General features: G+C 39.1%; 1 protein-coding gene across 1 annotated transcript; it reads left to right on the forward strand.

The window, feature by feature from the left end:
- The first annotated feature begins 2,583 nt into the window (after positions 1-2,583).
- Positions 2,584-21,432, forward strand: si:dkey-119m7.4 (uncharacterized protein LOC560629 homolog). Its single transcript, XM_061091100.1, has 12 exons — positions 2,584-2,934; positions 4,011-4,114; positions 4,245-4,399; positions 4,850-5,018; positions 5,322-5,451; positions 6,072-6,178; positions 9,713-9,924; positions 10,115-10,223; positions 11,389-11,601; positions 12,232-12,307; positions 21,170-21,231; positions 21,324-21,432. Exons 1-12 carry the CDS (start codon positions 2,584-2,586, stop codon positions 21,430-21,432), a joined length of 1,797 nt encoding a protein of 598 aa, XP_060947083.1.
- Positions 21,433-24,413: the final 2,981 nt, after the last annotated feature.

A 24,413-nucleotide genomic window follows, 5' to 3' on the forward strand; every position in this document is an offset into this window, starting at 1 on the left:
GCCCTATGTGGTCCTCCTCTCTCAAGCAATGAGAAAAGTATAAATTCTATCCAGGTTTTTTATTTATCAGAGAATGAACAGCTGTACTACTGAGCCCCAAGTTGCACCTGATACACAACTGGTGTGTTTAATTGTGTGCGTGCATGCATGCATTTGTATGCATGCACGCACATGACTTTCAGGAGGACACTTAGAAAAGCATATTTACTATTTCTCTGCTCCACGCTAACTGCTTAAACGTCATGCCCTACTGTGTTTTGGAGTTGGTAATATACACCCTTGAATAAGAGGCCATGGACCGTCCCTTCACAGTATGAGACTTGGACACTGGGGCCCCACACTTCATCAAAGAATGCCAAATGTCAGTCCTCTCCAGCTCTGTTTCACTTTTGTGAATTGTTTAAACAGGCAAGTGTCCACTTTGAACGTGTGAAGTAGTTCGAGGTTTAACCACAAAAATAATCACTCTTATGTTCAAATGATGCGGCAGCAGGTCAAAACAGATACTCTGAGGGGGGTGTGGGGCAGTTACAACCTCCCGTAATCCCTCCCTGCTGCATTCATTTACTTCTTCTGTGTCACCATTTTGCCTAACCCGCTTGCATCCCAGGGTAGATTAAGTTCAGTTGGAATGTGCACGTCTGTAGTCAGTATTATTGACTGACGTTTGGCAGCTGAAAAAAAGGTAATATGATAGCTTTGCAGTTGGTCAACAATGTCTAGATATTGTCTGTAGCTGAACAAAATCTGTTTTTATAATTACTACAAAGAAATATTAAGAAAAATGTCATCCAATCTGCTTTTGGATTTCTTTCAAATTACTTCAAAATAACTGAACAAACTGAGGCCAGACTCAACAAAAATAACAATCACACACAATATTCCAATCCAGTAGCCTTCATCGAGCTGCTGGGCAACGCTAAGCCTGCTGCAAAAATGTGGCCTCATTGGGCCTCATTCACAGACAGTGCATACCCCCAAATCTGTGTTAAAAGCATGTCTACGAATGTTTGACACAGAATTCTGGGACTCATTAACATGTCCTTACCTAAACTTGTACAAATATATTTTGAACTTCCTCAGACCTTGTGTAAGCACAGATAATGAAGGCCCGGCTGTCCCTGAAATGAAATGTTAACACACACCATTTAAATGAAATACTTAGTTTATTAAAAATCCATTTATTCAGACTAAAAAAGGCTTGAATAAACAACAATAATTTAATTTACTAATGCATTGACCAAAGGTATTAAATTACCATGAAATTGACACCCTTTCATCCTCTGATTGTCAAAATTCAAATCTTCAACTATACCAGTTGAGAGAATTATGAGAATGTTCATATTTAAATGTAACAGTTTTGGCTTTCGATAAATTGTTTATTGTCCTATAATTGATTGGTCACTCCCAACAGTTTAACTGATTAATCAAAAATCAGATATGAGAGCTATCAAAATTATATATATAAATATAATATATAGTTCTGCTCCAACTTGCCAACCCTCAAACCCCAAAGAGGTGCGCTGCAATGACATCCACGGCAATACATGCGCCATTATAGAGCCCCGTTTAAGCAGCTCAAGTGTCGTTGGATGTTCTTGGACACAGCTGGCAGCAAGCTCTGTTATACGCCTAAGAAGGTGTGCAGAATTCTCCTGGCGTGCTGTTTCCTGCACAGCCTATGGCTAATAGTATCCCCTTCCTGCAGTGCTGGTTCACGCAGCTTTATGCAGCGCCTTCAATGATGGTTAAAATGCCTTGTTTCAAAATGTATACTAAATAAAGTTGTGAAATTATTCACTACTCCTTAATGTGGTAAGCAAATGACACACACACACACACACACACACATATTCAGCCATGAACTTATTTATTTGTGAGGACATCCAGTAATTGTTTTAGTGTTTAATTAATGTTTTTGTATTACTGTCACAATTTCTTTCACTGCATCCAGGAGAGCCAGCTGATTTAGCAAAACCTCCAGACTCCAGGAGAGAGGACGGGCTAAGTAACATTGTGGTGGAGATAATTGAAACAAAATTCAAGCTAAAGCAACAAGAAAAAGGTAAACCAATCCTTCATTTTTTTATTCTGATTGCATAAAATCCATCACCACCCAACCCTGAATGTACACATGGGAAGTTTGTGTCACCAAAAGTGACCAGTTAACAACCGGTCAATGTCAAAATTGTGAAAAATCATCAGAAAGTTGGTTCATCAGATACATTTTATGTTCTGAAAGATTTTGAGTGAGAACGGTGGGTGCCTCGTCTGCAGCTCCTCCCTCGGAGGACAAACACCTCCCTCCTGCTTTTGTTCACTCCCATCCCACTGAGGCTATATCCTCCTCAGAGAGCTCAACAGTTCACTAGATAGCCAAGGCTGCAGTGTAAAGTGTTTACAGGTGTGACTGTATCTGAATGAGGACATTTCTGTACCTCTTAATTGGGCTTTAACTTGTATTTGACTGACGCTTGGTTTTCTTCCTTTATCTGCTTGTGCATCTTCAGCAGCCTCATCTTAGGAGCAGTTTTGGACACTGTGTTGCCCATTTCAAGTGGGCATCTGCAAGTTGTGATCAAAATGAATTTTGATGAAATCCTCAGTCTTATTGGAGGCTTTGGGAAATTCCAGAAGACGTTGTATGTATGGATCTGTCTACCTCAGATCTTTCTTGCATTCCACATGCTGGTTTCAGTCTTCACCGGGGCTGTTCCTCCTCATTTTTGCCGCCCAACCTGGCCCTCCACAGGTAAGCCAGCCACTTTGAACTTCAGCCTTCTGACCCTACCTGATGGCCAGTCTGAGTTGTCATGCAGTGACCCCTTGAACCACAACGATGCTGTAACTCTTGGTGATGGGCATCCTCCTGGGAGTTGCCAGGGACGCTGGGAGTACAGCAACATCACTTTCAAAAGCACCATAGTAACTGAGGTAAGTTACTCTATAATTCAGGATCTAAGTTTTCTTGTATCTACATTTTCACCTGATGGGTTTAAAATGCTGCGTAGAAAAGTCTAAGGGCTTAAAAGTTCTATCACAGTGGGCTGATATCTGAGATATCTTAAATAAGGCGAGGATTCTGCCGGCAGTGGAGGCATCTATATAAATTGCCCCGTTACCAGGTTACATGTGAAAATGCAGGATGGGACATGTTAATGGCTACATGAGTGTTCAGGCAAGGCAGTGAGCACAGTAAGCGAAAGTCAGACAGGATATTAGCAGTTGATTTAGAAGACTTCTGGTATCTGTCCAGTCTGTAACTGTGGACCCTGGTAGGCTGGGGCTCTGTGGATAATATCAATGATTTAAATAGTTTAAAAAGTAGCTTGCTCTCGAACAGAGCAAGTCGCTTATTTACCACCTCAAGGACAATGAATGTTCTGAATCTAGCCATCACATAGTTAGTGCCTTTATTAATACATTGATCAAAAATAGTACTGTTGTATGGGACATAAGCCTCAAGAGTTGTCCTGCAATACTGCAATGTTATGTTGCAAAGTATTGAGTTTATGATTCTTATAGCTATACTAAATTTCCCTCACTTACTGCAAAAGCAATGAGGACATCAAAATCAAACAGGTTTATCATATATAGGATATATGCATATATACTTGAAAATATGGCCTGATTTTGGTGTTATAGGAAATGTTCAGGTAGCACCAACATCATTCAGATTTGACCTATTAAGTCCTTCATATAACCCACTTACATTGTCCAATGGTAATAACATGGATTTTCCAGCACCCAATAAGTTTTCAGTTACGCAGCCAGTGTTTTTTCATGTGGACAAATCGGCATAACCTGGCACAAAAGCAAATATCAAGGTGTATCATTATCCTCTGAGGACCATGAATATACTCCATCTTCATCAGCTATCTCACTCCAGCAGTCAAACTAACAACAGTTTTACATTCAAAGATCTTCTACTTTTGCCCAACTCTTTTAGGCTGAGTGAGAGTTTTTAAAAATGGTAATTGCTTTTACATTTTGTCCTTTGATCCTTGCAGTGGGACCTGGTGTGTGACAGTGCTAGCCTGAACAACATGGGCTCCTCCGTCTACATGTTTGGTCTCCTTGTTGGTGCTGTGTTGTTCGGGAGCTTAGCTGATAAGTAAGCAATCTATCTTTAGAGCACCATCTAATGTATGACATTACTCTGAAGTCCTTGTTCCCTGGTTTATTTTGTAATTAGAAAGTTTTGGTTTTGATGACGCAATTATGAAAATGTTTTATTTTTCCAGGTACGGTCGCAGGTCCATAATCCTCATCAACCTGGCCACCCAGGCAATATTTGGGGTTGGTGCGGCTTTCGCACCAAATTTTTACATATACACTGCCCTTCGATTTATAGTTGGAACATCCATCTCTGGAGTTATCATGAATGCGTTTGTTCTAGGTCAGTGCCCTGTACAAATTGTATGCATTTTTTTCTCTGAATTTACAAAAGAAAGCTTTACACAAACTCACAGAGAACTGGCTAACAGGTTGTGGACACCTCAAAATACATGAATTGTTGAGTGACATTTTGCCTTTATATTACAGTCAAGATGATAGAAAGGCAGAGGGGGTGGGGGGTATAACTGATAGAAATTAGACTTGCTTAGTTTCAAAGGTTTGAGAACTCAAACCTTAGTAGGTAGTAAGTTAGTTTTACCCTAAAATGGAAGCCTTATTAAAATTTAGGATATTTACTGGTCACTAAAACCATAATTGTAAAGCCTCAGTTTAAACCTTGATGAAATGTTACGGGAAAAGTATGTATGTCATAGCCCAATATACACTTTCAATGTTGTTATTGTGGGTACATTCAATATTTTTGTGCATCTCTTGTCATATTTATATACAGGCACAGAATGGACAGGACCGAAGGAGCGAATGCTGGCTGGTATAATAACTGACTATTTCTTTGGTTTTGGCTACATTCTGCTGGCTGGGTTGGCATATCTCATAAGAGACTGGCGAAAACTGCAGCTGGCCATTTCAGCTCCTGGCTTCCTCTTCATCTTCTACATATGGTAAGTGGACAGCAGTGTGAGCTGTATTTGATACAATGTGTCCAGAAAAGCAGGCAAAAAGTATTTTCCAATAATGTCCCCCATAATTTTAATGAGAAAGCTTTTGTGATTGAAAACAAAAGGTGTAGCTAAAGCTCAGTGTATGTTAGGTGCCAATTGTTGCATGCCAGACAAACTGTTCCTGATACATTTTATAATTCAATAATGGTTGTGTTCCATTATAGGTGTTCCAGCATTATTTGTCAAATTCTTTTATTATAAGTAAAATGTACATCAAAGCTTCCCGTAATTTTCTCTTTTAAGGGTGTTGCCAAAATCAGCTCGCTGGTTAATGTCCAATGACAGGGAAGAGGAAGCATGGGAGCTGATCCGGAAAGCAGCACAGATGAACGGAAATCCCCTCACCAAAGATCACGAAATGTGTCCAGTACAGGTGCAACAAGTAATTTTTATTTATTCAATCTTTGAAAAAAAATGTTGATGTGCTCTGCCTTACACGGGGCATCTATTACCCTTCTGTCCGTCCTGTAGGAGGGATCCCTCACATGTGACTGTTTCTAATATGCACACCGATGGGAAGCTGTTCTTTCTCTTCATACATTTGTCTCTTTCCTCCCCTCCTTGAGGTTATTTCTCAGCCAAAGGTCAGGATCTTCTGATGACATCAAGGCAACAATGCCTTAGTTTAGGAAATCACGCCCAGATTTTTTTAGTTGTACAGTATACAGCATGATCAATCTTGCATTGTATAAGATTTGATCATGATCAATCAAAGGGAAATTAAAAAGATTATATTGTGTATGATCAAAATGTTACATTTCCCTTATGTCTCTGCTAAAAGGTTATCTTTGGCGTTTTTTCTGGTCAAAGGCTAAGGGCAGAGGAGGGTACACATTTTTAAGTCCTATGAGGGGGAACTGTGATGCATGAATATGGGCTTCACAAATATAAGTTGATTAAAAATCAAACTACTGAAACAGCCCTGTGTTTGAGTCACTTTATAATCCTCTCTCCCAAGTCTTCTACTCACTGTGTTATTCACTGTTTCACCAGGTCTATAAAACTGAAGAGAAAACAAAGGTGAAGAAAACACCCTCTTGCATAGACCTTGTTCGAACCCCAAAAATGAGGAAGCAGTCATTGATTGTTTTTTATCTCTGGTAAGTATCAGCAGAACATTACACTGTAATTTACATTACTCTCTACATACATTACATATTAACAATACATCCCCATGGGTCCCCATGGGTATATGTCAAATTAAATGTTTCTATCGGTTTTGTCCTTACATTCTATGAAAATGCTATACATACACAATACAATTAAGCTCTTCAAAGTTTCTGGGACTGAAGACATTGCCCTCTTATTCTTGTGTAGGCAATGAAAACTGGTTTTCTTTCATATAAGATACAAACGTGCCCACACATGTTGGCACAAAGTGACAGTTGACCCAAGAGGAATGTTACTTGGTGACAGCAGCAACACAAGAGCTGCTATCAACCTTTGTAAGCATTCATGGGCTGTAGTCAAATCAGAATATAAACTCATTGAATTGTATGCAAATGAGAACCTTTGAGTTTGGCCGGAAACAGACTCAACAAAGAAAAGTTATTTGTGGCTGTTTGCGGAGTGAAATAGAGCAAAGAGGAAAATATATCGCTGTTCCTGGACTTTTACTGTGGATATAGATATAATAACCTGGCGTGCTAATGCAGGCATATACTTTTCACAAGTAAACAATTTGAATTAAGCTTGCTGATGCTAGAAAACAACAAGTTTTGTATGACATTTTGTCCAAAGACATGTGAAGGGGTTGAAGGGTGGCGTTCCGTTGTGCTATTGTGAGACCTAAGTAATTACAGTTATAAAAGAAGAGAGTATAGAGAGAAGTTCCAACCCAGCTAACTCTTTCACCCCTGTACAGCTAGCCAGTCACTATATGAAGTATGGGCATGAATGTAAATAATTCATCAAGTCATCATTTTGATAGGATGTACCAAGAAAAAGAAACCTAGGACAGAAAAGTCTGTCCTAGTGAGGACAGGCCTTTTCTGGGTTGTTTATACATTATATACGTTATAAATACACAAGGTTTTATACATTAATAAAGCAACTCATGAGACCATGATAGATCAATTTTACCAGTCTACATCACAGCTAGCAGCTCCCTTCCAGTCTCTACAGCAAGGTAAACTCATCTTCCGACCATTTGATACGTTCGTAGCTGGTTTGCCTTTTTTCCTTTTCTGAGATTTATAGCCCTATGACTTGCTTCAAGGCTAAAACTTATCTCTGAACTAGCTTTCTTCTCTTAAGTGCAAACGTAACTTGATGAGAACATAATATTACATTTGTTTTTTCATTAGAGACAGGCAGTGAACTTGCTGTATGAAATGACTATAAACTACAATTCAAATAGTAACATCATCTCAGATCTGAGTCAGTTTCAAATGGGTCATACAGTTGATATCTGATTCAAAGCAATGCAGCTGTTTTTATTCATAAACGATAAAGAATTATACACATTTATGAATAGCCATAACATAACCATAATGTACACACAAAATTAAACATGTACACATGCATGACTCCACATGAAGATATTGGTGGCACAGACCAGAAGTTGAATTAAGTTCATTGGGTTGCATCTAAGTGGCACTATAAAACCACATTTAAATCCCCACAGTTATCACCCGTACACTTGCCAGGTTTTCTTTATATTGAGGTCTTGCGTTATTCTCAATATCAATTAAACTCATCAATGTTGAAGTTCTGAATCCGCCTATTCATCCAATCCAAGTAGTCCTTTACATAATCCTGTTTACCTGTTTTTCATCCTGTTTTTCATCTTTAACAGTCACCATGATCTGAATGTAGAAAAATGGTTGTGGTTGTTATGTCAACATGCTCAAAGTTAAACTTTCTCAAGTTTAAGGTTTAGGTTTACGGTTGACTGGCTAAGACCTCCAGTTAAAGAAGGAGGATGACAAGGAGGAATTGCAGTTCGAAGGATATTTGTCATGGTTTCTGCAGTACAAAGAATCATGTAAAATTAATAATAATGAACTAAACACTAGTTATCGAAACAACAATAAATACTCAACTAAAATGAATACTGATAAGTAACTTAAATTAGCACATTAATCAAAGATACTGCAGATAAATAATGATAAATATGATACTCTTACATTCCATTGATGTATGGCATGGAGCTTCGATGGCAGTGAGTCAAAGGGCCGGCTCAGGTGTGCGGAGCCCTCATATAGATAGCTGCGCCTGTGCAGAGTTACTGTCTTAGTCTGGGAGTACTATTTGTGTCCACCAGGTACCAACATTTAGATGGCTCAAGAGAATTCACAGCAGCCGCCCCCACAGGAGTCCAACTGCTGAGCTAGGGAATGAATTCCTTGATGCTGTCAGGATGGTAATGAGGGTAATGGGATAAGACGTGCTACAGCTCTGGTGTAGGCCCGCTCCTGAATTTAAGATCCATTGATCTGACTCTTTCATCCGAACTGAGATGGGCCTTTGTGATCTTCCCATTAGGCCCCTGGCTTCTGGGCAGTTGAGCATCCAAAACAAGTACCACATCGTTTTCTTTGAGGCTTCCATTGTAGCTAGCCATTTGCTCTGTACTTGTAAACCTGGAAGAAGGTCACGAATGAACTGTGACCAAAACTGATCAGCTATAATTTGGCTTTGAACCCTGAATCTGGAGTGTAAGTTACTTGAGGTAGTGTGGAGTCAGCATCGCCCCATGAGCAGCAGAATCCAAGACGAAACAAGGATATTCACACCATATTTTAAGCCTTAAAGTCTGACGGAAGTAGCTAAACTAGTGAACTTGGTTAAACGATGGTGTGTCTGTAAACGCATCTAGTAGAAAGATATCAGAAGACATTAAGGACTCGAAAATGCCTTACTTTGGCCCCATCTGCTGGTGGTGTTAAGAATGTTATTGTCAAGCAACACATTTGACAAGAATCTGGGATTCATCAATATGTGCGTACCTTCATTTTCTTTGTTCAAACAAGACAATGCGAAATTGTAAACACACACCCTTTTAATTAAATCCATATTATGTTAAAACTCAATTAATTTAAATAAAAATAGTAGATAGACAGCAATAATTTAATTAACTAATGCATTGACCAAATGTATTAAATTACTATGAAATTGACGCCCTTTCATCATCATCATCTCCATAAAAACCTATTGAATTCAAATTTATGTTTCTGGATAAACAGGGCTTTGCTTCTTCTGCAACAATGAAGTTAAAGAACTCTGTTGCCTCATAACTTCTGTCTGCAGGAGTTGGAGTATGTGTGGTTGTGTGTGTGTGTTTTCCACTTCTCTGTTCAGCACACGCTATCGTCATGACAAACGGATGTCCTTATATGGAGAAATAGAGGGGTGGCAGTTTGCTAATTGAAAAGAGCGGACATGGGCCTCACAATTTAGAATGATTCTGACTCACAAACATACGCATGGTGGTGAGATCAAAATCGGCTGGTGTGCACGAGTCATGAATCCAGCTGCGATTTTTGAGCAGGCACTCTTTTTGTCAGCAGAGTAAGAACATTTCTGGACGTATGTTGAATGAGGCCCAATATTGTGAGCTGGGACGGTGACAGTGTGTTTTTTATATGATCAACTATGTGAATGACATGATGCCATTTCCCCACCTGTCTCAGGTTCGTCAACGTGCTGGTGTACTACGGCCTGTCCCTCAACATCTCTGGCTTTGGGATGAACATCTATCTGACCCAGCTTATTTTTGGCCTGGTGGAGATGCCTGCACGCACCATCACCCTGTTCACCCTCAACCGCTCCCGCAAGATCTCCCAACTAGCTTTCCTAGCTGTGGGAGGCACAGCCTGCCTGCTGACCATCTTCATCCCCAGTGGTACTGACGCACACGTCCTTACTCAGTAAATTAGCATATACTAGTGAGAGCCAAATGTAGTAAAGTTCTGCAATCAGTGGTGATTTTTTCTATTCTAAAATGGTTGGTTGGATAGAAGGTAGTTTTATTATTACATAATTTTTATTGTTTTCCTACTGTCTGTGTGACTTTTCTTTGCCCGCTCCTCTAGAACTATCTGTCATCAAAACAGTCCTGGCCATGATTGGGAAGTTTGGAATCACAGCTTCTCTGTCCATTATTTATGTCTACTCAGCAGAGGTGTTCCCCACTGTGATCAGGTATGAGGTCATATCAGGTGTGATCAATATTATTATATTGATAATAATATTATTATTATGAGAGAGAGAGAGAGAGAGAGAGAGAGAGAGAGAGAGAGAGAGAGAGAGAGAGAGAGAATGGGAGGGAAAAAACACAAAGTTAGTGACATGTACTAAAATAAATGAATGTTTGCTTTGTCCTGCTCTATCGCCTATCACCACAGAAACATTGGTGCTGGATCAGTAATGTCTTTTATAAGTTACATGTCACTATAAAATACACAGGATACAGATTCTACTGACTAGTTGCTGATAGGGATAATGACAGATCGGGGCCTCGTTTATAAAACAGTGCGTATGCAAAAAATAAATCAGATTCGTAAAACCGTGCGCAAAACGCACACCTGAACGCAATGTTCTCTTTATACACCACAGTCCACCTGGAAACCTGCGTACATGAATCTGTATCCAATATCAATATCCAATTCAAAGGTGGAGGCAAAAATCACTTTGCGCAAAATCGTTCACACTGTCAGAATGTGGGGGAACTGTCTCTCACGTTCGTGTTATAATCATCCAAAACTGCAGGATTATTAAATTCAGAGACAGCTGTGATGTCCCCCATCTATAAAATTTGACAGAATTATTATTATAAGCTTGTGTTTTTACTGGGATGGTTCGGTTCCATTGGTCGATCTGTGTGATACTGGACTCAGTTCAGCACAAAGATCCAAGATCACAGATCTTTAGATTCTATATCAGCTGATCAGTCATCGTCATGGAACAAATAATCTTTGTGATCGCGGTTCACTCGTTTCCTCCTCATCCTTCCATGTGCGTACAATCGTACATCCATCACGCAGCATTACGCACGACGCACGAGTGTTCGTACGCATGGGTGAGACACGCAGAGTAAGCGTAGAAGTTCCGCACATTCTCCCATCAAGTTTGTTTTTATAAATCCTAAAGTTTGCGTGAGAAGGGGCATACGCAAGTTTCAGGCCGATTCTTTTGTGCATACACAACAGTTATAAATGAGGCCCCAGATGTTTCTCTGAAGGCCTTCTATAATAACATGGAGACAGGGCACAGAATAAGTGATTCAGCAGAAACATCAATGATTTGCCTTTAGGTTTAGACTCAGGTCTGTCTTTCTTCTCATTACACTCTACATTACTCACTACAGACAGAACGGGATCGGCCTTGGCTCCATGTGTGCTCGCATTGGAGGAGTCTTGGCTCCCATGATGTACCTGCTGAGGAACATCAGTCCTCATGCTCCAATGTTGCTTTGTGGTCTCTGCCCTCTGCTGGGCTCTGCCCTCACCCTGCTGCTGCCTGAGACTGCCAATAAGCCCCTACCTGACACTATAGAAGATATAGAGGGAACCAACCTCAGGTCTGACAACAGCACTTTTATACATTATTTTGAAAGGGTCAGTTAACCCAAAGTACAATCAAAAAAACCTCTAGTGGTATGACCCTGCCTTCAGATGTGTGTTTGTCTTTTTATCAAAATGATCATACATTAAATTGCCATCTAACGCAACCTATTGTTTGTTGTTGCCGAGTATTACAGAAAAAAATGTTGTATGTTGAATTTTTATACAAATAAATATTGAGATCAGGGGGTTTTATTAATTGGTGCAATAATGTATCATTGAAAGGTAAACTAATGAGTGGAAACCATATGGTTATGTTCTGTGTACTCAAATATTTTGTTTATCAATTAGGGAATTCATATTATAGAGGTGTGGACTCTTACTTTGGTACTTTGGAAATTGAATATGACTTTACTCCTGATGATTTACTTGAACCTTGTGGTCTTACCTACATGTCACTGGAAAATTAAATTTTAACTAAAAGAAAAAAGATTATGCTGCTTGGTTTAGGTAACCAAGTAATCAATATTAACAGGGCGTGACACATTTACCAGTGGTCATCAGCAGTGAACAAAACTTAGTGATAGAGTTTGAAGATTCAGTTATAAACATTTGGAAAAAAAATGTTTTGTCTCTTTCTCTGTCAGTGCAGAGGACAGCGGAAGGAAGCCTGTCATCTTTGACACGTCTCTGAAGAAGATGAACACCGGCAGCACCACGATGGTCTGACAAAAAAAGGCAGCATCAGTATGAACTGCTACATCCCATGAGGCGGTCAATGTTTTTCAGTACTGTACCAAAGACAATAGTCTGTTTGTGTTTTTCTGCTGACTGAGCATTTTCGTGTACATTATGTGTCTCGAAGCTTTGTTGCTGGACGCAGCTTCCTGCTGCAACTCGATAGAGGTTGGTGAGCAAAAACACCTCATACACCTGATATAACTTTTTTTGCATTGTGATTCCCATTTGTCAATCACATGAATGCAAGCACTCAAGCCTCTTCCTCCAATTCAACTGCCTGGACACACCCGCACCTGTGCATCCCTGCTGTTGTTTTACCACAGAACAAATCTCACTAATCGTCAGTGTTGGACTTCTGAAAAGGAGAAAACTACAGGTTTCAACACATACCTGCATTGCTTAAGGTCGGTACAGCGGCAGCACATTAATGATTCTGGAGTTGTTTCTCTATTCAGTATCAGCTTGGTTGTGTTACTCCTCCTCTCTTACTCAAACACACTCCCCATGATCCCCTACAATGTGATGCACAGAAAGAAGAAGTATGTATTTGTCTTGTGTATTTGCCTCGCCAGCAAGGGGGTTAGTATAACTGATTTCTGTATGCTTTTGTTTATTTTTACTTGTATATTTCTGTCATTTAAAATGTATGTACATTGTGATGGAAATCTGGAAATACAAGAGGCTGGAGCATCATATTTGTCTTAGTGTATTTAATAAGGGGCTTTCTGCAGAAAGGATCAACACAGGGAGTCACAAGGAGCTCAGTGAAGATGCAGGACAGTCAAATACAAGGATCTTATATAGGATGACTAAGGCTATCTCTCAGAACCAGTTCAGACTGGTTCTATAACGCAGGATGGGAGAGGAATCTAAACACAGACAACTGATTTACATGTGTTTCCTTTGGACATAAGCAGACATACATTCAGTTCTTTGGGGAGTCTTAAGTGTCTGACAGTTTTCAGGTCAACACATAGCAGTTCAGACCATTAAACAGCTCAGGTCATAAAGTATTTGGACAGTTTGTAAATGTATGTAGATACAGGTCATATTAACTCTTTAGACAGGGCTGCAAAAACTTACTTTCCAACTACAACATAGGTTTCACACATACTTAGTCAATTTTTCCATTACAACATAAACTGCTTGACACCAGCCAAACACTGCTGTCTCTAGGTGTTGGAGGTAGTGTTGCAAAGGGGCGGAAAGTTTCGGGTAAATTTCCACGGGAAGTTAAGCTCGGAAATTTTGGGAATTTTGAAAAAAAAAAAAAACTACACAAATTAAACACTGAGCAATAAAAACATCATTCAAAACTCTAGTTTAAAGATGTATGGAATGCAGCACACGCTGCACGTTGAGTTTCAACCCTCCACCATCTCATGTGTGGAGACATTTCACCCCATCCAATGTAGAAGGAAAGGCTGTATACATGTGCAAATACTGTGCAAAGACTTATGTTAAGAATGACACAACGATGCAGAAGCGTATAGTCAAGTGCCCAAAGTTTCCTCAGGGCTCAAATCAGCCTATGACAAAACGAAATGTTTATATTTATGTCTGTATATGACAAGGTTAATACAGTGAGTATAAATTACCTACAACATTTCCAGTTTATTCCTGTTAATTCCCGTATATTCCCGTTAATTCCCGTATATTCCTGTTAATTCCCGTATATTCCCGTTAATTCCCATGGAAAGTTTCCAACTTTGAATATTCCCGGAATTTTGCAACCCTAGTTGGAGGCATAGTGTTTTTTCATTCAACAAGTCAGTTTAAACAGAGAGGCATTGTCATCCGTCTGATTAGTAGAGACATTGAAAAGTGATTGATAATCTGTATCAGATATGTCATTATTAACACTGACAATTGAAAATAGAAATTTGCAAGGGAACAATTAGTCCCAATCCCATTTCAATTCCTTGGCCCTACCCCTTGTTTTCAAGGGTTATCTTGCCCCTTAATCGGAGTCACACAGGGTAGTGGTTGAAAACTTCCCCTATGAATTGGGACAATTCATTGTTTGTTGGTTTTAATGTTAATGATTAAGTGGATCAATAATCTGGCTCCAGTTCACCACCTCACCTCAGCATTGTCATTTCCCATCTCCAAAATGTTTGTACGCATAGGTCAGAGTTAGTGTGGAAGTGCGCACATTCTCCGGTCAATTTTGTTTTTTCTAAATCCCAACGTTTACATGAGAAGGGGCATACACAAGGTGTTACAGGTGCTGGGACAGCCTACCCCTATACGTGAACGTGCAGAATGAAGGGGTAGGTGCAGGGGGTAACATATTAAGATGACCAGTGTTGTGCAAGTTCACACTACACTACTTCAAAGTTCAGTTCATACAAGTAAACATGAATAGTTCACGTTCATAGTTCACCATTTAAATTCTGAACTAGTTCATAGTTCAGTTAATTTCATAGTTTTAAGGTAGAAAGTGAGAATGAAAGACTTGTTTTTTTTAAGAAAACTTTATCCATCACTACCCCTTGCCTTAAACTGTCCCTAATATGTATCAATTCCCAAAAGGCTTTTTGAGGGCTTCAACAGTCTCAAATTCTTACCAAAATTTCCAGAAAATTAGAAAATTATGAAAATGTACATATTCTGGAGTAGTTTTCAATGGGCGTGGCAAAATGGCTCAACAGCGTGTTCTTTGCACAGTGTGAATGTGTGTTCTTCACTAGTTCATCTGATTAAATATGTTTGTTTTAAGAATGGTTTCTTAGTTCGTGAGATTCAATGACAGTGTGTGTTCTCCTTAATATATTGAATGTGTTGCCAAGAATAAAAGTCTAATAAAAAGATAATGCCGTCGTCGCCCTCCTCCTCTTTGTTTCTGTACGAACGGTGGCTGCACTGTCTACAGTTGAATTGTCTCATCACGAGACAAATTAATCAGCTTCTCACAGTCAGAAAGGTTTGTTTACGTTTGACGTGAAGTCGGAACTGGGCAATTTCTGGTCACAATATCTGACATACGAGTTGTCTGAAACGCAGCATTACACACACCCACACGATCAGTGAAGCAGCGATGACGGGGGAGCCCTCTTTGACATGAATGACGGTAATTGTCAAACAGCAGGATTGTTAAATTAAGAGACAGCTTTGATATAATATATAAATTTTAAGATAATTATTTTTAAATGCTTGTACTGTGATGGTTTGGTTCCGTCGGTCAATCTGTGTGATACTGGACTCAGTAGATCACAGATCTATATAAAACAACAGATCATAGGGCAGTGATTCAAAACAAACATATTTAATTTATTGAACAATTAGCAGGCAAGGATCAACATCACGTGACGGACGCAGGAAGTGAAGTGTTTATCCACTCGTCAAAATGCAGTGCTTTTTTGCTGTCCTAGAAATTGTAGAAATTGTCATTTTAATGTTTCATTGTTTTTGTTTTCATCTGAATTGGAAGTTGATCTGATGTAAGCCCTAGTACAAGGACCTAAAATTAAAAATGTGGAATATGGCCAAAATGGCCACTAAATGCAAAACGTTTTTCATAATGCCCCTTGACTTACGTATCAAAGGTGACATTCAGGTTTGATTGTCTTATTTGTCTCAATATTTTTATTTTTCTGGGATTAATAAAAAACATTGATGCTTCTTTTAATATGTTCACCGAGTCAATGGAAAGCCAATGAACTGTCTAATTGCCCTTCTCCCTTATCTTGTTCTTATTGATTTTAACTTGTTTTTATTTTAGCCCATTTTTTGCCTGTTTATTTATTCATACCCTGCAAACAAAAGGCACAACAAATCATTGTGCTATGATTTACTATGAAGCCAATTAGGCTAGATCTTAAATTATATCATTTAAATTTATAAAATAAATGTGTGGACAGAGGACAAAAAGTGTGGCTGACGTCCGGATTTGCTTTTTCAGTGCAGGACACAATTTGCACAGAAAGGTGAGATTTTTCTGTCGGAATCTTTATCAGACAGTGTGTAAAAATCCTGCAAATAATAATAAATGCATCGGATGTAGTCGCTGAGTCTGCGTCTCTGCTTTCACTTGCAATTTTTATATGAGCCCGAGAGCTGTTGTCTTGGAATAAGTTGCTTGTTTGGTCTACATGTGTGTGCGACGAATCATGGGTAACCTAGTGCGATGAATCATGGGTAACGTAGTGCGAAGGCGAGTTAGTTGGTTTAGCAACGACATGGTGCAAGTATTCGATTTAGACAACGTCTCTCCTCAGGAGAAGGACAACATTCCGTAACGTTTTAGCTAGACCTTGTAGTGGAAACATTTTTAACTTTTTGCATACCTGTCTAAGACTCCATGACCTTAAATGTTTATGACCTGAAACCTGTATGACCTTTCTATATACCCGTTTGACCTTTCCATTACATATTGACTGTTCAAAGAACCCAATGGAAATGTCTGCAAATCATTTACTCCTGTGCTTTGGTTCCTGTCTTAAACTACCCTACACAACCAGTCTGAACTGGCTCAGGCAAACAGCCTTGTTCTCCTATATAAGATCTTTCTATTTGACTGTTCTCTATCTTCACTCTGAGATCCTTGTGGATTCCCTGTGTTGATCCTTTCCGCAGAAAGCCCCTAATTGAATACACGTAGATAACTTTGGTGTTTCCAGCCTCTTGTATCTTCAGATTTCCATCACAACCTCAGATAATATTGTAACGCCCTGGTAGTTAGGTTTATGTTCTGTTTGACTGCTATGTGTTTGTAATGACTTATGTTCAGCTAAGTACACCATGTTAAATAAGTATTGAGATGTACTGAGGGTCAGTGAACAGGTCGGGTTGGGGCAAGTGACAGTTCTAGACCAATGGCTATGGGGTTGATGGGATGGCAGGCTCTCATTGGCTGATGAGTTGGAGGGTCAAGGGTGAACGAGGAAGGGGAGTGAAGAATACGGTGGTGGATGTTAGGGATGTCGGACTTACGAACAAGAAGTGTGTTGTGTTCGGTGGACTTAAATAAAGTTACACATAAAGAGAGAAGTTCCCTGTCGTCTACAAGCGAGGACGCTACAATATGAACGTGTTCACCGTTCAAATTCATTATTTAGTTGCCTTCAGTTCATCGTTCTCATAAAAATGAAATTGTTCAGTGAGCGCATTCATTTGAACTTGTTAATGCACAACACTGAAGATGACAATATCTGAATTTAAAGTGGATCTGATGAAAGCTCTACGAGAGGTTGGTTCAAATACAACATGTTTACATTAAAACAAAAACAAAAGGGGGGGGGCTGTTGTTACACAAATGCAGTTTGAGGTATATTGAACAAAGTACACTGACGTTAATTACCACTAAGATGGTTTTCGACGAAACCTCACAGTTTCCATTAGACTTCATCATCAATGTCTTGAGGCCCTTCTCAAAAAGTTTGACATGGTTGTGTCAATGAACAATGAGGAGTACATCAAAGTGTAAGCTGTGCAAAAAACGATACCTTTTCTGTTGCCAGCAGGGGGAGCTGTGATTTTAAGTCATGATTTCTGTGTAGATGTCATAAATTTCCAGTGTAGATGTCATAAATTTCCAGTTTTTAGTTAATTGGGCCAATTGAGCCTCCTGTTTTGTGGGCGAGTCATCAAAATTTTACACCACGCCACTGTCAGACCGTGTAACCAAAACCTTTGTGCGGTTTATTGGCAGGGGACAACTGACATCAAGGTGCATTAGCGCCACCTACTGTCTACAAAGGAAAAATTGGAAGTAAAGGAACGCCTTTGAGGTCTTCTTATTTGTTTCGTTTATTGGCAGGTAATTTGCGGTGCCAGTTTACCTTTAGATTGCATTTGTTAAACAGTTTGAAGCCACTCTCTTTAAAGCCTTTGATCTGTTCCCGCCATAATTAACTTGTCTCATCTTATAACTCCGTTCTCACCATGGAAATATATGGGGTGGGCTAAAATGCCTCTGTATTAGCACAATTTTAACGGACTGAGATCTGGCAGACAATCCGTTTTTTGGCAAGACAACTGAAGATACAAACTACTCCTCTTGTCAGAAATGGCTGAACCTCCTGCACAGCCCAGCCTTTTTCATTGTTACCAGTGTTCAGCAGAGCTAAGTCCGCCTTCACGGGTAAGAACCCAATAGCCAGGGTTGCTTGGTTGAAGTAGTAGAAAGGATATCTTGTTTTATTAATGTTTTATTTCTGTGTGTGTTCGTGCACACAGCGTAGACTGAGACTGCTGCTGCTCAGCTACACTAGTTAGCACCAACAGTCCAGAGTGACAGTTGAATTATAGTAATTAGGTTGGTGGGGAGGCTCATTGAATGATCCTGTAACTTAGAGGCACCATCATACTATATTGAATATCTGCAACTTAAAACTCATCAAAGAACTATCTTGGAGAGGTGGTGTCTAACAGTAGTGAGTTTTTGCACAAGCTGGGTTGGCTCAACCGGAGTTGGCTCAAACAGGAACGCATATTTACACTGTTAATCATAATCCATCAGATGTCAGTTTGCAGGTTATTGTTTTTATGTTGTCACTTCCAGCCAGCTGTTATTACAACTTCAGAAATGCTTGTTAGATTTCTGTGGTTATATGGTGAAGAGAAGTAAAGTTGTCACACCTTAATGCACCTAATTTGCTAGCATGTAAGCAGAAATGTTAATACTCTCCTCAGAAAGTAAGTGCTTGTGCAAAATCTGATTTATGACACGTGCAAAATCTGATTTATGACACCTGCTCACCACCTGATTTGGTTTTCACCACCATGGGTATGTTGGTGAATCAGAATCATTCTAAATTGACGGGCTTGTGTCCGCTCTTTGCAATTACAGGGTTCCCACGGTACCTGGAAACCATGGAAAACATGGAATTTATTTTTTCATTTTCCAGGTTTGGAAAAGTCATGGAAACTGAGCAAAAGTGAACACTTACATGGAAATTGAAACAGTTGTCCTGGAAAATTTTATTGGATGATGTGTAAAATAGTAATAAAATGAAACTATTGAGCACATAATTAAGATGAGTTTATAAAAACCCTTTACATGTGAACAGCTTTACTGTAGATAGAAATGGATGGATGATCCCATGTTGTAGAGCATGCTCTTGGCATCCTATCTGGTATATTGGATGTTGGAATTTGATGCAGGCAACCTGGTGATATGGACTTTAAAAGTATAGTTTTGGATTGTTGGACTTGGGGAATAATAGCCGAGAAACGTTACTCGCGATCTCAATAGAAGGGTCAAATACATGCATTTCCCAGCCAACACGGGAGCCTTGACATCTACAGTGAAACTTCTTATGCAAGTTTATCCTCAAATGTAATTAGCTGTGTTTTTAACTGTGTGGTAAACCTGGGTTTATCAACGTTAGTTAGTAATCAGTGCAATCTTGCTAACTAGCTAGCTGCAACTTGCTAGCTAGCGGCTTACACTAGAATTGTTGAGGTAATTTTTACCTTGCTTTTAAAATACTAGAACTATGTTTGATCCCCATATGTATTTCACTCATTGACTTTTCCCAAAACCATGTTATTCACCACATTTAGGGGAGTTTGTTTTGAATTTGGATTCATTAATGATGGTTAGCAAGCACATGCAGTGCAATCTTGCTAGCCAACATTCAGCTTGCTAACTAACTAGCTAGTGTTGGCTAGCTTGCATTGCTAGCTACCAATACATTTTCACATAAGGCTGTGACATGACTTCTATACTAGTTGACATGATCAGTCTAGTCTTGATCAATTTTGTAACATTCATTCTTATATCTACTTTTAGTTATTTTGTGATTTTTCGTTTTTTTCTTTAAAAAAAATGATACAAAAAAGAGATAGGAGAGGAGTGGAAGAGAGAACATATATCAATCCCAGTGCTCATGTGTCTCAAAGTTCCAGTTCAATAAATTGTTGTTCATCTACAGCTGGTTGCATTACTTCATGCATTGATATTATCAACAAACCATAATCTCTAAGCATTTACAATGTAGACTTGACTGGCACATCTTTTAAATCAAGTAGCCTAAGTAGTCAAGTGTCCTAGGGGGTTGTGTGTGTGAGGGGAGGGGGGCGCAGATGGGGGTGGAAAGCTTCAGCGGCCTATAGATCATCACTTAATATGGTACCTGGAAAATCAGGAGGTAGCATGGAATTTTTTTTCAAAGCAAGCGTGGGAACCCTGAATTAGCATACTGTCACGCCTCTTTTGTCTCCATATAAGGACATCTGTTTATCATGAAGAGAGCGATACTGAACAGTAAAAGTTATGAGAGACTGTCCCGAAAGGTAAAAACACAAGGATCTCACAACAGCAGAAATTGAAGGCGTCGGAGGTGATGGACACAAAAGACATTCTTTTCTGTAGCTTGTCCTCCGGAGTGACGATGTTTTAAACATTTTTAACCTGGGCTGCAATAACTGAGCCGGTGAATGCTGTGTCCTGCACAGAGCTCAGCACTAGAGTTGTGGACATTTCTCCTAGAAGCATCTCAACGTGGACTCAGCTGAATAGTTGTGGATCAGGACATTTTTTTATACAGTATAGGATCAGGACAGACTCTCATTAAAGGTCCGGTCTGTGTCAGAGTCTCTGTCGGAGTCTGTTTCACCCTAACCCCCCTGTTAAACTATGTTTTTACTGTGGGTAAATGTAGCTGTTGACAATTTCTTTGTGGTGGATGCAGCTTTATAAGCTCCTGGAGGGTTTTTAGGCAACAATGATGTACAGCATATTTTTTTAAACAAACCAAACTAAAACTAAACCTTTTTGTTTAGCACTATACAATTCAGCAAAACACCTCTCTAAACTAAACATTATGACTAAAAATATATATATATCTTGGCATATACTGTATCTAATAAATATTTACATTCGTATTTTCACTGCAGGCCTACTACACCTGTCCACACTGTGGATTTGTTTCCACTGAGGACTTACCTGAGGAGCAAAGGTATGGAAGATCATTTTGTATTTACTTGATATTTAAAAGCATATTTGCTTTTTTCCTTCTACACAACTGTGTTCCTTCACTTCTGAAAACAGTCCTTCAGCCACACCCTCCAGCCATGCTCTCAACCTCGCAACCTTAGAGGTCAGTGGCTCTATACAAGCTAAGCTCATCTACAAGAACATTTGGCACATTGCACCATGATTTGACATTGTGTTTTCCACTAGACCATGGATAATCAACACTTGTTCACATATCCCTTCGGGCGTCTTCCATTGGTTTGGATTATTGACGAAATGAGGGGACGGGATATTACATTTCGGCCAGGATACAGGCCGCTGCAACCACGGTTTCAACGCCTTCTTCGAAGATGGGGTGGGCCTGCTTTCCCGGGGTGAGATAGATGATTGTGTGTTTTAAGAAATTAAAATGCACTATTTACCTGCTCACCACTATGTTAATGGGGGTTGGGTGAAGTGTTTGACTCTACAAAACAAAAACACAAAAGGAGTTTCAGGGGTTGCACGTAAATACGGTACAATTGAAGTAACTTTACTCAAAAAATAATTAATTGGATTTACTTTAAAAAATCATGGAAAGTATTTCCACATTATTAAATGGGTTTCTTTCAACATTAAGCAATTATGTTGGTCTAACATAATGTTCTTACGTTGGGTTAGTGTAATTTCTTTAAGTTGATCCAATTTAGTTAGTTGAAGTAGATCCAACTTGATTCGATAGAGTTGATCCAACTCATTTCAAATTAATACAATTTAAACTATTAAATGGAGTTAAACTAACCCAAAAAAATTAAGTTTGCCCAACAGAATTGCTTAGTGCTACAAGAAAGCCATTAAATCACATGGAAATACTTTCCATGGTTTAATTAGTAAATTCAAACCATAGCTTTTCAGTGCAAACAACTTGACTTGTAACAAAACCAAATTAAATGTTTAAAAGGCTGGAAACAAGACAAGACAAACTGGTGATGAGGCAATCGAATTGTATTACATCAAAAACACAAAGTTCACCTTTCAGGTGCTAGAAAACAGCATAAAAGTAGAGTGATTTAGTGAACAATAACTAGTGGTTTTAAGAAATGGGGCACTGTCTAGTAGCCATCACATATTACAGGATTACATTAGAATTATCGTGGCCAAGGGAATGGTCACAGATAGAAAGTTTTGGAAAGATCTGATTCAACAAATTTCTAAATTCTTTTTAAATGATCAGGTAACCCCCGACACTATATGAGCCGATCAAGGCTTACGATTGATCTGTACCCCACTCAATCAGGACTGACAATGTCGCAGACCAGATTTTTCTGTGGATTGTTGGGAGGGGCCAGGGCATAAATTTGACGAGAAACTTGCAGTGTGAGGCCAGCATTAGACTCACATTTCCCTTGAAACATTTCACATTCCACAACATCAGTACAATATATTTACACACACATTTGGAATGTTAACAGTGAACAATTACATGTAAAATAAAATTACAACTTTACCTTGGTAAAATAACAAAATATTTCACAGTTTGACATATAAGCCAACAGTGGGCAACCTAAAACATTGTCAAAGAAAAACATTTTCAGTCATGTACCTTGTGTCGTTATTAACGGAAAAGCAATGTTTTGAGAGCTTTGCACTTTTGCGGAAAGTTTAATTCCATCTAGTTTCATAATGACCTTCTGCAGAGTTTTAAAAGGTGTATTTTAGCTCTCTGGAGTAGCTCAGGTTTAGAGCATACACAAGCGCAAGCAACATTGCCACTGCAAAAGACACATACCTCAACTCATGCAACACCGTTACACCCTCCAGAAGAATTCTGACATCCTCTGGGTTCTCACTGGGCTGCACCGTGGTGTCGAATGACAAAGACTCCAAAGACCGTCTCTGCTTTCATCATCGCTCTGCAATTAAGAAAAAAATTAATTAAATAAGAGAAATAAAGTTTTATTTATGTGCATTATATTCCATATTTTATAGCACGTGTCATTTTTACACTATTAATGTAAAACAGCTATGACCAACTATCTTTAAATAATCATGTTACATTCCAAATGTTTTTGGAGCTGATATTTTGAAAGTTTTAAGGGCAATGTGAATTCAAAGGAATATTAACCATGATCATCCCGTTAAGATTAAGTTAAATCAACATACCAGGTACTCTTTCACCAGCCTCTCTGGATCTTCATTCAAGTAGACGCAAAGACTTTTTAGTATGCATTCTCTTTTGACATCAGTGCTGTCAGTCTAAGTATTCAGATTAGAGAGAATATGAGAAAAAAAGAAAAACACATTAGGAAAACCATCTTGACCAACCAGCAGAGTTGTTTTCACACACCTGATGCAAGATTCACAGGTCATCACAACATGACAAGGCTTTAGAAGCTAGAGTAGATGTGTATGCAGTAATTATTATAAATATGAGTATATAACATGAGTCACTTTTCCATTATCATACCTCAGTCATGGGTACCATGATGCTTCGGATCTGTCTCCCTGTCTCCACCTTTCTTCCCAAACACCTTGATTGGGTCTGCAGAGTGAGCATCCAGCTCAGAGAAGAACTTTGACTCTAAATGGATTGTTGTGATTCTCTTGAATTCCACACACACCTACAAATTGAGAAAAAGTTTAGTTTGGCTATTTTGGTTTCAGTGGTACATGTTTGATTTAGCAGGTCAGACTGAAAACACGTGTTTATCAATATTAGTTTTCTCCATACAAATTCCACTGTCAGAGCCAGTGAATCCTTAACAGTTTATGAATTACATCAGAGTCTGCACATAGGTGTCTCTTTATAGCTCACACTGTAAAAAGTAAAAGTTCCTTCACAGTCATTTACTTACCTCATGCATATGGAAGAGAGCCGGCCACCTCGTTTTGAAATCAGCTATCATTGGTGCCTCTCGAACTACTTCTTGCCTCCTGTAAGCAAAGGTCTTGTCCATCATTTTCGCCAAAGATTTGGACAAAGGTTTCTGCTGCTTTAGCTAACAAAAAAACCAAGGGAATTTGGCAGATAAACTTATATAAAGAAACTTTATCATGGCCCCCTTTACCTGCATTCACACACAGGTTGGACAACAGACACATGTGCAGTCGGATAGGACGCTCTTGTGGTCGCAGAGCAGTCACAGCACACTTTCACAAATTCCTGTAATAAATTTAGAGAGATTG

This window comes from Limanda limanda, chromosome 18 (genome assembly GCF_963576545.1).
Source record: "Limanda limanda chromosome 18, fLimLim1.1, whole genome shotgun sequence".
Classification (NCBI taxonomy): domain Eukaryota; kingdom Metazoa; phylum Chordata; class Actinopteri; order Pleuronectiformes; family Pleuronectidae; genus Limanda; species Limanda limanda.

What these genes read in the sequence shown, in the direction of transcription:
- si:dkey-119m7.4 (XM_061091100.1), top strand. Translation starts at nt 2,584, where the DNA reads ATGAATTTTGATGAAATCCTCAGTCTTATTGGAGGCTTTGGGAAATTC. An exon ending in TTCGGGAGCTTAGCTGATAA is followed by an intron (nt 4,115 to 4,244) that starts GTAAGCAATCTA and finishes TTATTTTTCCAG; the next exon opens with GTACGGTCGCAGGTCCATAA. An exon ending in ACGAAATGTGTCCAGTACAG is followed by an intron (nt 5,452 to 6,071) that starts GTGCAACAAGTA and finishes CTGTTTCACCAG; the next exon opens with GTCTATAAAACTGAAGAGAA.